Genomic DNA, 13172 nt, shown 5'->3' on the forward strand with positions numbered 1-13172 from the left:
GGGGACAGTGTTCAGAGAGAGGGTCCGCTCCAGGCCGGACACCGTGCTGCCTGCCTGGGCCAGGAGGCTGCGCACGGCCGGCACAGGACGGGCAAGGCTCACTCCTGCACTCGCACCTCACGCGGACGCCTCACTGCCTGTCTGCAGGCTGCATTTTCCTCCCTCCGCTCTTCTTGCGACGGGGTGGTCTCATGCAGTTCCCCAAAGGGGGCCACCCGAACAGCTTTCCCCAAAAACTTCATGACAACCACTACTGTGTTTCGGGGCGTGTGGCTTAGGAGACAGAGCCCAAGGGAAGGACGGCAAGGCGGGAACAGGGCATGGTCTTCACGGAGTGAGGCCACAGAGCTGCCGTCTCTTCTGCAGCAACAGGGCGGTCCCCGCGGCACTCGGATCCCACCTAAGCAGAACCACGAGGCGCGGCTGCGGGTGCCGTGCCGGGAGCCACCACACTGCCCAGTGCAGGAAGTGCTCGGGCGCCAGTGGGCGGTGGGGAGACCCTGGGACTGACGTGCTGTTAAACCAGCGCGCAGGGGTTTCCACATGTAGAAGGCAGGGGCCCTGGGAGCCACTGCGCCCTGGGAGCAAACTGCGCCCTGAGAGCCAACTGTACCCCTGGGAGTAAACTGCGTGTGCCCTGGAAGCAAACTGCGCCCCTGGGAGCCACTGCGCCCTGGGAGCCACTGCGGCCCTGGGAGTAAACTGCGTGCGCCCTGGGAGCCAACTGCGCCCCTGGGAGCCACTGCGCCCTGAGAGCCACTGCGCCCTGGGAGCCAACTGCGGCCCTGGGAGCCACTGCGGCCCTGAGAGCCACTGCGCCCTGGGAGTCAACTGCGGCCCTGGGAGCCACTGCGCCCTGGGAGTCAACTGCGGCCCTGGGAGCCACTGCGCCTCTGGAAGCCACTGCGCCCTGGGAGCCACTGTGCCTCTGGGAGCCACTGCGCCCTGGGAGCCACTGTGCCACGCCCACACCACCTCCTACCTGGAGTCCAGTCGTCCTGAGAGGTGAGGCCAGAAGGGCTGGACCCCAGGTCTAGCAGCTTCCACGTGTCCTGGAGGGAGCTGCTGGCAAGTGACGACGACCTCTGGGTGTGGCAGCCGTTTTCCTCAGGGAATTCTTGAGCCTGGGGTGGCTTTGGGGACCTGTTTTCTTTCTGATGAGCTGATTTGCAGGTTGCCATGGGGATTCTATGCTGCTTCTACAAACGTTAGAAAAGACATAATCGTCCTTGAAAGCCACCCTCCCTCTACCCCAGGGAAACAGGGCTCCTCAGTCGCTCCCTCCTTGACCGGTGAGAAGGTGGGGCGTGGCTCAGAGACAGGCCTGAGAGGGGACAGCAGAGGGGATACTGCCGGGACCCCTGGGAGAGGCCCGCAGGGTGGGAGCGCACCCAGGGGAGCCGTCCGGGCTCTGGGAACATGGGGTACGGGCAGTGCCTGCGTCACAGGGCTCCTCTGGACATTCAAAGGATGAAACAACCATAGAACTACAGCAGCTCGATGAAAAAAAAATAACAATAAAAAATAAAGGTCAAAACAAGCCTGGGGCAACAGCTGTCCAGTCTTGATGGAGTGTGGGATGAAGCCAAGGGCACGTGTCCAAAAGAGCGCTCGCTCCAGCCGCACAGAGAGGACAGCCATTGAGGGCCATGTGCACTTCAGGTGTCCTGGAGCCCTTCCGCCCCCCAACACCCTCCCGACCCCCCAGCGCCCTTCCACCCACCCATCGTCCTTGATGGGTCACTCAAGATGAAGCTTGCAGTGATAGGTCAGTGGCAAACACTCAGAGCAAGGCCATCTTCTTTTTTTTTTTTTTTGAGACAGAGTCTTTCTTGCTCTGTCACTGGGCTAGAGTGCCGTGATGTCAGCCTGGCTCACAGCAACCTCAAACTCCTGGGCTCAAGCGATCCTCCTCCCTCAGCCTCCTGAGTAGCTGGGCCTACAGGTACCACTATGTCCAGCTAATTTTTTCTATTCTTAGTAGAGACGAGTCTTGCTCTTGCTCAGGCTGGTCTCAAACTCCTGAGAGCTCAACGATCCTCCCACCTTGGACTCCCAGAGTGCTGGGATTGCAGGCATGAGCCACCACACCTGACCAAGGCTGTCTCCTAAGAAGCCAGAGTGCTCAGGTTCCCTGTTCCTAGCTTCACCCAGTACCGACTGCCTGGCCACCCCAGCGCCCAGCTGTACCTGAACGGGCACAGCCACTCCTGCCTTAGGGCCTGGCAGAATACCGTTTCTGCTGACTCTCTGTGTCGAGTGGGGTCGGCTCTTTCCCAGGTATTTGGAAAAACATTCTTTCTTAGCATTGTTAGTGTCCTGTTGTGGAAATTTAAATAAAAGGAATTCAAGTGTTCACATGTCATGGATGGTGTACGCCAACAAGTTTTCCCACAAGATTAGGAAGAAATGCCTTCCCCAAATTTCTGGTATTGGGGACTCACTCCATTTGGTGACAGGCCAAAAGGAAGGGACATGCTTGCTTTCATTGGCCAGGACAAATCTGACAGGCTTCCTGAAGTCAGTCTAGGTTCTTCTCATATCCTTCTAGGAGACAGCAGGTGCCAAGACCGAGCCCCTGGTCGGCAAGAGCAGCCTCCTCCCAGGGGCCGGGCAGCTCTTTGGCACTTCCAGGGCTGGGCCCGCACCCTCAGTCCCTTAGCTGGTGCCAATCTGCCCGCCCTGCGTCTCAACGCTTGATTCCACCCTGCCTTGCAGGGAAGACTGAGAAAAAGCAGCCAAAAATGAGCACTAGGGGCATCACTTGACAGGCGTGAAAGGAAACACAGGAAGAAGCAGGAAGAAGCCGGGGCAGCTGGGCTTGTACAGAGCCATGAGCAGTGGCCACAGGCAGGGCCCTGGCACCAGCCCCTCCAGCCCCCACCCAGGCGAGCCCACGACCACGGCCGCTGAGCTGTGCCCGGCCCACCAGTTAACACTTCAATTTCCACCCATGTAGCACGTGCACGTCCTTGCCCTTCACGTGCCCCTCCCTGGGTGCGAGGCCGAGGACTTTTCACATCGTATTTATTGTACTGTGAAGTTTCTTAAATGACAATGCAAGACATAAACAACGAGTAAACAATTACTGAAAACACTTCTTAGATGAAGGAGAGGTACCTGCGCTGTGAAGTGGGGCTGCGGCTCTCCCACAGAGGGGCTGCGATCTGGGGGCCCCTCGGGCACCACGCCTGGGCGCTGGGCTTCAGGAGTGGGAGGAAGAAGGTGGCGCAGCAGTTTCCCTGGAAACAAGATCAGGGAGTGTTTGTTCTACATCATTGCTGATTTCTCCTGTGCTGAGTACAAATACTCAAAAAGAACAGCATGTTCCTCTTCAAAACCAAAATGACTTCTAGTTCACAAGGACGTGGGGGGATGGACACCCATGAGCTGTACACGCGTGGCATTTCAGCAGCGCTCGCGCACACAACACAAAGCGCCAGCGCCACACACATCCCTCAGCTTTTCCAAGTGGCAGAAGTGAACACATCTGTTGATAAACCCAAAGATATTCCCTCTCTGTAGTATATAAAAATAAGAATCAAAGGTTTAAGTACATAAACTTAAAAATTATGGTTGCAATCAATGCATTCTCTCTCACTGAGAAATGACCTGCCATCAAATGAAGATCCTTTCGTCAACTCAATTTATGTTAAGTAACCTAAAGATCTTGGAAATTTACCTTTAATCTGACATACCTCAAGACATAATTACTGTTTAAATAATGTTGCCTGGAATAACAAATCAATGTGGCTAAATTTACTGAGGATCCTAATAAGTTTTTGTGGTGGGGGCAAGTTATAACCATTGCTATTTAGAATGTTGGAAACTGAGAAAAGTTTCCATTGAGCAACAATCGCGCCTCGGACAAACCGCATTGGCTCCGATGCATCGGCCACTGCTCGGAGCTCGCACACTGGAAATCGAGGAGCTTGTGTATCGATCCACTTGAAGATGCTGGTGACATGGATCCGTGAAGTTAGCGCTGCCCTGTGGACCTTCCGAGATGGGTCCGGAAGTGCCGGTTTTCCCAGACGATAAACGGACCCATGAAAGATGGAATTTGGGCCAGCGGCTCACACCTGTGATCCCGGCACGCTGGGAGGCCGAGCTGGGAGGACGGTGCAGGAGATTTCCCTTCCCCAGAGTCCCGACGCTGCCTCGCCCGGCGCCATTAGACGGCAACCGTGTGCAGCGTCAGGCACGGACCCGGTCACCGCTTCACACGTGTGTGTGCCCATTACCTCGCTGCTTTCCTGTGAACTGAGCACTTTCTTCCAGGCCAGGAGTTTGCAGTGGGGCCCCCATGGCTCAGCCTGGGGCTTTCCTACTGGGCAGACGGCGCAGCCGACCCCACAGCTGCCTGTTCGGAGTTCACGCTCCCGAAGTCCCCCCGGGAAACCGCACGGCGCAGGCTCACCGGTGAGCTAGGAAGGTCACTTCCTGACAGGTCTGGGAACCTCAGATATTTTGGAGAGCTTGAGAAGAAACGAATTTGCTCAAATTTACAGGCAGGTGAAATCCGGTGGGTTCCTGACTTGGTTTCCTGGCCTCAGGGGCATTTATTTATTTATTATTTTTAAGAGGCTTTTAAAAGTCCAATCTGAAATTCCTTAAGAAAACTTTTAGCAAAACAAACTTGAGAAGGCCAATCTGTGGAGATAACCAAGTCTAATTTATTTTCCCTCAAACACAGGGGAACTGTAGGGAAAAACTGTGCGTCAGTAGAAGCTGCTCTGTCTCCCGGACACCCTGTGGTCAGCAGGCCCGGCCGCCGTGTGCCCCAGAGCTGCTCCCCAACTCCACCAGCGACAGACACACAGACTCGGCCTGTCGGCTCCCCTCTGGAAGACCCAGCTCTGCCTTCATTTGCAGCTCACAGTCGATTCCTGAGCTCTATATATGTTTGTGCTTCTTTTACTTTTCCCTTGAACTAGTTATGACATCTGTCTGGTTTCCTCACTGTTTGATGACCAGAATAAAACCCCAGATCAACACTAATGTGCACATGGGAAGCGGCATTCACAGGGTGCCCGGCGGCGGGAAGGGGGTGCAGTGAGGCACGCTGTCCGAGAAGGGGCACGCTTGTAGCTCTGACTCCGGTGGTGCAAAAGCAAGTTATGCAACCAAAGTGTTTGTACCCCCGTAATACTCTGAAATAACAAAAATAAAATAAAAATAATAAAATTTCTGAAGTAAAAAAATAATGAAAAAATAAAACCCCAAACACGTGCTTATTTTTCATACCTGTTTGAGAGCCATATTTTACTTCTTTCTGAAAATTATCTTTCAACACACGATTAAAGAACTATTATTGGACATTGTTAAACATCAGGAAGGATGCTGCATAATGAACCAGGGTGAGCTATGACTGTCACGAACATTTCTAAGTAACATTAACATTTATAAAGCACCACGGTGAAGACTAAAGGAGAAACACAAACAAAAGAGCAGTAGAGATTTCAACACAAATCATGGCTCTTGCCAGGTCAAACAGAAGAGTATAAATAAATTTAGAAAAAATATTAATAAGGTTGTTAAAAAGAATAAAATCAGAAGTCCAGCACATTTAGTTTAAAAAATAACCAAAGAGGGCTGAGTGCAGTGGCTCATGCCTGTAATCCTAGCTACTCTGGAGGCTGAGGTGGGAGGATTGCTTGAGGTCAGGAGTTCAAGACCAGCTTGGGCAAGAGTGAGACCCCCGTCTCTACTAAAGAATTGAAAAAAAATTAGCCAGGCAACCAAAAATAGAAAAAATTAGCCAGGCGTGGCAGGGCCTATAGCCCAGCTACTCTGGAGGCCGAGGTAGGAGGATTGCTTGAGCCCAGGAGTTGGAGGCTGCAGTGAGCTGTGATCGGCCTCCCCAGTGGTTGGGATGACAAGTGCCACTGCGCCCAGCTTAGGACTCCACTTTAGTGGGGAACAGACTTCCCGAAAGGAAACACATGGTGTGTGCTTGGTATACATGAAGCAAGACCGAAAAGCCTCCTTCATTCTTCTCTTCTCACTCCACTCTCCTCCCAAACTGCCAAGAAACCAACAAGCTGCCTGCCAGTCTTCCCCGTGGCTGTGTGCACGCACACGTATGCAGTCTTGCACACGCCCTTTCATGTGTTTGCTTGGTGATCTAAACGTGGTCTTGGGCAGGCTGTGCTCCCATGTGATGACATGACCAGGCCGGAGTCACGTGGGAGTGTGGTCAGCAGGCCACGCTGGTCCATGGGTCGCACCAGGCCCACAGGGAGACAACACGGAACGAGAGAGCAAAGCCCCAGGAGCTTCCGTGACGCTGCCGTGGTACTTATGGCGCTCGACAGTTGCACCCACCCACAGCACCCGCGAGGGTGGGCCGGGCAGCACTGCCAGGGCTGGACGCCGATGCCTCGAGCACACGCCATTCCCATTAGACCATTCGCAATTATTTTCTTGCTATTGCAAAAATTTTGCCAAGATTATCCTTCACATTTATCTTTCCTATATCCATCAGAATATCTTTTAAATACCAGGAGAAGAATCATTGATTCCAAGGGTCCAAACATTTAAAAATTGGACCAATGCAGCCAAACTGCCCTCCAAAAAGGCTCTTCCAACAGCAATTCCTACCGACACCGTACGGTGTGTCCCCTGTACCCACAACACCAACCGCGAAACTTTTAAGCCGGAGACTTATTTCCTGGAGGCCAAGCGATACCCTCATCGGCTGTGCGGTTCGTGCTGGACCTGCCTCCGGCCCTGCGCCCACACGCTGTCCCGCCCGTCACGGGTGCTGATTCCTTTCATCTGTCAGGTTTGTCACAAACATTTACCTCATCTGTTTTCTTTTTTCTTTGATGCCTTTTCCTTAGAGATGTTTCAGAAGGTAATGACGTCTCATCTGTGGATCATTGACTTTCCCATGCCCTGGTGGTCTTAAATCTTTCAGTCTTATTGAGGGGAGCTTTTCTCCCTAAAGATGAACTGAGTCGATGTGTGCACAGCAGTGGGGGAAGGACAGTGAGCTGAACCCCACATCGCCCACTACAGTAAACTCCAGATGACTTAAATATCAAAATGCGAAACAACAGAAGTCTCATAAAATGAAGGAAAGACAGCCACGGACGCGGGAGGGGACAGGAGCGATGGGGCCCCGTGTGCTCTGTGGTGTTCTCAAGGCTAAGACGACAGACGCTTTCCAGACAAATGTAAATGGCCAAAATTGGTCCAAGAAGAGGCAGAAAAGCCACACAGACATGTCACTACGGAAAAAAACGAAAAGATAATTTGAAGTCTACCCTTAACAAAGGCACCAGATATGCAGAGTTTTATTGCTAAGGTCTCTTTAACCTTCAGAGAGGGCTGCTAACTTAGTCACTAGGAATTTGTGGCTTTCTCTGAGGTTGTAAGGCAGCCGGGGAGCAGGCCTGGTGAGAGGAGACAGCGGGTTCAGCCAGATCTGGGCCTGGAAAGGCAGACACTGACAGAGGCAGGAAGCATCTGGTACCAGCAGGGGCTTCTCTGCTGGATGGAAGGATGAATGGATGGATGAGTAGATGGGTAGGTGGGTGGGCGGATGGAAGGATGAGTGGATGGACAGACAGGTAGGTGGATGGAAGGATGAGTGGATGGATGGGTGGATGGATGGATGGAAGGATGAGTGGAAGGAAGGCTGGATGGATGGGTGGATGGATAGGCAGGTAGGTACATGGAAGGATGAGTGGATGGATGGATGGGTGAGTGGGTGGATGAGTGGATGGAAGGATGAGTGGATGGATGGGTGGATGGACAGACAGGTAGCTAGATGGAAGGATAAGTGGATGGATGGGTGAGTAGGTGGGTGGATGGGTGGATGGAAGGATGAGTGGATGGATGGATGGATGGGTGGGTGGAAGGATGAGTGGATGGATAGGCAGGTAGCTAGATGGAAGGATGAGTGGATGGATGGAAGGAAGAGTGGATGGATGGGTGGATGGATAGGCAGGTAGGCGGATGGAAGGATGGGTGGGTGGAAGGATGAGTGGATGGATGGGTGGATGGATAGGCAGGTAGGTGGATGGAAGGAAGAGTGGGTGGAAGAATGAGTGGATGGAAGGATGAGTGGATGGGTGGGTGAGTTGTTAGATGGACGGGTGGGCAGGTGGATGGGCGCGTGGATGCAGGACTCACTGAAACACTTGGCCATAGGCTAGTACGACTAAAGAACCCACAATGAGGGAGAAAGATGAATTCCCTGGAATGAAGGGTCAGAGTGGGAAGCACAGCTGCAGTCAGAGTCTGTGGTGGTATTGGCAGAACCAGGCATGGAGGTCAAGGTCAAAGAGCAGCAAGGCTCAGACAGGGAAGGGTGTTGCCAGTGTACAAGATGATAGAATAGGATGGAATTAAGAGAGGGAAGACGGAACCACAATGCTCAAGTCACTACAGTTGCCAACCATGAAGTGACAGGGACAAGGGAGGAGGCCGTGAGCTCAGGCATGGACTTGACAAGGCCCTTGTCACCCTGGCGGAAAGATGGCCAGAGAAAGGGGACAGGCAAGAGCGGCTTCCATCAACGCTGGTCCCAAGAGATGCCAAGCTGTGACTGGGGCACCAGCCCACCCAGGCCTGCCCCTGCGTTCATGGGTCCCTGACGAGGCAGGTAGCATGAGGCAGGCAGGTCCACATCCCTTGTTTACCACTAACAACTAGAAATACCAACCACCAAGAACTGTTTGCTACTCCTCTTTCCAGGGCTAGGTTCTTAGTAGGACAAAGCCTCAATGACAACTCTCTCCCCAAACAACTCAAGTGAACAGTGGTCTGAGGAGGACCTGGGTTAAGTCACAGGTGAGGTCTGGCTCATGCCTGTCCCATGGCGTGGTCCCCAGGCCCCGGCCTCCCCTTAGCTGTCAGCACACGGGCTGGAGTGGGTGTGGTCTACACGCCACTGGACAAGGGGTGGAACCCCAGCACCCACACTCCGGGGGCCACCATGGCAACTCAGACCCGGCAGTCGGGGTCCGGCTGGAGGAGGAGACGTGGCAGAGGCTGTGTGAGGCAAGGGAGGCTGGTGAGAAATGGGGCATGTGCTTTGGCGCTGCAGGAAAATCGAAGGGGACTAGACACAAACAGTCTGAGAGCCGCCGCCTGGCCAATGTCACCGGACAGTGCCCACCCAGAGAGGGTGTGAGAACCCTCTCCCCACAAAAGGCCATGTGCACCGTGTCTGGCCACTTTAGTGGATTTCCCATGGATCTTCAGGCTGGAGTTCCGTCCCTCCGTGGTGGCGCTGGGCACTTCTGAGCGCAGTCTGCCGTGCGTGCTGGGAACAGGCGTGCCTCAGGCGCAAGCCACCCGCCTTTCCCAGGAGCCAGCCTGAGCGTGTGCGTGTCACGGTCCCGGCCTTGGTCTCTATCAGGACACATGGCTGCCTTCTCTGCGGAAGCCCCGCCCGGGGACACGGCAGCCTCTGCTGCTCTCCACGAGCCGCAGAGAACCCCAGCTGCTTCGCTACCTGGAGGAGCTGTCCTCACAGACGCTGCCAGAACAGCGGGCTCGCAGAAGGCCTGTCGCTGAGGCGGACGTTGCGACTTCTGCCTGGGCTTCGCTCCACAGCGAGCGGCTTCCTGGTGAGTCTGGGGCCACAGCCCTCCTGCCGACCCCTGGCTCTCAGAGGTGCCAGCGGATCGATCTGGGCCTCCTCCCCTCGACCGTGGGGCACACACCCCAGAACCTGCCCCCCACCCCAGGCCGATGCTCCTGCTCTCGAGAACTCACCTTTAGGGTGGACGTGCTCCGCACGGAGTCTGTTCCCCATCTCGATGAGCTGCTCCTTCTCCAGGTGGAGGCTGAGGATTTTTCTGGCTGCTTCCTTCAGTTTCCTCTGGAGCTGGTGCACAGACGGGGTCTGCGGGGGCGGTGGCCCTGGCCGCAGGTGCACGAGGGGCTCCCTCTGGCCCTCAGCCTGCACAGGCACAGCGTCCTCGACGCCCTGTGGACAGACCCACACGCAGATGGCCCCCAGGCCAGCCCCAGCCAGATCTCTTGAGGGAAGTGGGTAAATAGGGGTGCGGGAGCGGATGGCGGGTGGCCACGGCCCGGCCCAGAGAGCCTCCCCACTGACCCCCAGAACCGGCACCACTGTCTGCGTCACGGGGTGACGTCCTTCTAAGAGAAAGACAGGAGGGGCCACTGTCCCCTGTGCTCTGGTGGGTTTCTTCCTTTCCACAAACAGGATAAATAAATCCCATTTACCATGAACCTCCTGGGCCAAGGCCTGACCACAGGGGGCCTCTCGTCCTGGCCTCCCCACCTCCTCTTCCCGTGAGCCCAAAGACCAGCGTGTCCCTCTGCACCTGCCACTGTCCTACACTCCGGCCACCCCTGCCTCTGTGTCTTTTAAGGGAAGAGGATGAGGATGCCGGGGACATGAGGAGCAGAGAGAGGCCACCCCGCCCACCCTTTAGTGGCGCCCGCAGGTGCTGGTGGGACCCTGCCTTCTTCTCCCCTCTGGTTCTCTCCTTGCTCCGCCTGCTGGCCGCATGCCCCTCAGCCCCCCACAGCGGGCTGTGCTCCCCAGGGACCTGAAGGAGGGGCAGGGAGAAAGCAAAGGCAAAGGCGCTGAAGGAGGAGGCTGTCGAGGAGCGGGTAGTGGAGCCACCTGGGTCTCCCCAGGGCCCTGGGCCTAAGACAGTCCAATCTGAGCCCCTCTTGGCGCCATGCCAGCCTTGCTCAGTCTCGTGGCAGCTCGTGGTCCCCACAACTGCTGCACTGGAGCGCAGTCCCAGCGCAAAGGGGTGTCTGGGACAGAAACAGGGCACTGCAAGCCTGGCAGTGATGACCTGCTCCTGCGTCTGCCCTGCTGTGCTGACCCATCCTGGCCTCGGGAGCTGCCAAGTCCCTGGAACAGAGCAGCACGCCCTGTCCCGTCCCACTTCCTGGTGTGCCTTTCCAGGGCTGGCAGGCGCCCGTGCCCTCGGGGAGCTGCTGTTCTTCGGGCAGCTGGGAGCTGTGAAGCCACTGTGCACGGTGCCTCCCGGGCATGTGCCACAGATCAGTGTGGGACCCGGAGGGGTCATGGGGATGACTCAGCACAGACAAGTCTCTTCTCCCCGTAGGCCCACGCCCCCCAGATCCTGATGTGCTTCCCAGTGTGTGACACGCGCCTGCTCTGGGAGCGGCCTCTGGGCTTGCAGGACAAAGGCCGCGAGTTGGGCCATGGGGCTGGGGAGAGGCCAGGGCCTCTGCACCCCACCTGGGCCCAGGGAGACAGACCACAGCCCGGAGAGCGAGGCCTGGGCAGGCGGGAACCGGGTCCTCCACAGGAACACACTGGATTGTTCTGTTACTTCACGTGAGAAAAGAACAATCCTGAATACAGAGACTTTGCAGACCTCAGAACGCGTTTCGCTCTTCAGAGCAGATGTCCCTTCCTGCGACGCTGCTGTCCTGTGGCCGCTGCCAGGCTCGAGGGGCTCCGGGGCCTTCGTGCCGTAGAGTCAAATGCACCGTGACTCTACACACAGTGACCCGGGGGACATACGATCAGGATTCCACCTTTCTCGGGTTCAGTGTCTGATAAAATTTTAGTTGGTAAAAGTTCATTTTGATGACTCTCTGAAGTCTTTCCCCAAAACACAGATTCTGCGGGCCGCTGACCAAGAGCCGTCCTTCGGGAGGCTGAGGTCTGAGGCCCACACAGCGGCTGCAATGCCTCCAGGGGAGCCAGCGCCGAATCGACGGCCAACACTGCCCCCCAGTGGCCTCGGGACACGTCCGCGTCCCCCCACTGTCCTCGCACGGGCAGGTGGGAAGGCCTGGGGCAGAGTGCCGGCTTCCAGGACCAGGAGCAGCTGCCCTGGGTGCTGGGACAGGGGCAGGTGGCTGGGCCTGCCTAGGAGCAGGGCACCCCACCGCTGCCTGCAGTCATTCCTCCGAGGCTGGGCCTGGTGCGCCCTGGGCAGCTCACACGGCACCAGAGAAGTGGGAGCGAGACACTGCACCTGCCTGTTCCCCAAAAGCCATGTGAGGTTCTCCAGCATTGCAGACTCCTCACCCTCAGCTGGGGTCGGGGGCAAAGGGGCCCAGCTTCTGACAGAGAAGCCGCAAGGACGGTCCCCCAGACCTCATCGGCACCAGCCCCTCCATGAAATCCTCTCGAACCACCTGAGAGTGAGCTGGGGGCGCCAGGCACTACATGCCTCAGTATTGGGGTTTGTGCTTCCTGTAACAGGGATGCGTGGACAGGACACAGGACCTGACCCACGGCCACCTGTCCAGATGTCCCTGCACAGCTCATCTTTCCTGTCCAGGATGCCACGTGGCGCTCACATGCAGGGGGACGTCTCCACTTGTGTTTTGTGACACACTGGAGGGCCGCCTGGGTCTGAGGTTTCCTCCCGCTCAGGTGCAGGTCTGTGGTTTTGGCATGAGCCCCAGGCTATGCGCTTCTTGGTGCAGCCCAGCCAGAGGCACGTGATGTCTGTCCCAATCCTGGGGACGTGAGCTCTGACAGTTCGGTTAGGGTGGGGTCCCACAGGCTGCTCCACTGAAAAGTTACTATTTCTCTCGGTAATTAAGAAGTAATTTGTGGGCAGGGCACAGTGGCTCACGCCTGTAATCCCACCACTTTGGAGCTCAAGGCAGGAGGATCACTTGAGGCCAGGAGTTCAAGACCAGCCTGGGCAACACAGCAAGACCCTGTCTTTATAAAAACTTTAAAACTCAGCCAGGTATGGTGGCACCTACAGTCCCAGCTACTCTGGAGGCTGAGGCAGGAGGGTCACTTGAGTCCAGGAATTTGAGGCTGCAGTGAGCTATGATGACGCCACTGCACTCCAGCCTGGGCAACAGAGTGAGACTCTACCAAAAAAAAGTAGTGACTTGTGGGGAGATGCTGAATGAACACCTTGTTTCCCATCCAGCTTCCACGTCTAATTTCAGTGCTCATCCGTGATCGTCCAACCACACCACCCTTTTACTCTGTCAGTTGACACTCCTCTTCCCTGATCATCTGTCTGTACCAGCAAGGACTCGTGCCTCCCCGTGCAACCCATGGAGCACGATCTTTCCCATCATTGCCGCCGGCCCGGAGGTGGCCAGGGGAGCCCCTTGGAGCTGGGTCCTGTGAGCAGAGCAGGAAATGCAGGTGCCGGCGTCTGGGCACTGGGCACCGCTGCTGCTGCTGAACCCGCTGGGGGCTGCTGCACACGCACACC

General features: G+C 56.2%; 1 protein-coding gene across 5 annotated transcripts in view; it reads right to left on the bottom strand.

The window, feature by feature from the left end:
* CCDC57 (coiled-coil domain containing 57) overlaps positions 1-13172 on the bottom strand; it is an 86323-nt gene that overhangs the window by 22360 nt on the left and 50791 nt on the right. For 4 of the 5 annotated variants that reach the window (XM_045569778.1, XM_045569776.1, XM_045569777.1 and 1 more), the window contains one exon: positions 8024-9946. In XM_045569778.1, the coding sequence (XP_045425734.1) occupies positions 9485-9946 (462 nt within the window). In that variant the 3' untranslated portion in view covers positions 8024-9484. Of the gene's footprint in view, positions 1-982; positions 1200-2214; positions 2320-3120; positions 3243-8023; positions 9947-13172 lie in introns of those variants that run through there. The other variant, XM_045569780.1, reaches the window with a different exon arrangement.

This window comes from Lemur catta, chromosome 15 (genome assembly GCF_020740605.2).
Source record: "Lemur catta isolate mLemCat1 chromosome 15, mLemCat1.pri, whole genome shotgun sequence".
In the NCBI taxonomy this organism is placed as follows: domain Eukaryota; kingdom Metazoa; phylum Chordata; class Mammalia; order Primates; family Lemuridae; genus Lemur; species Lemur catta.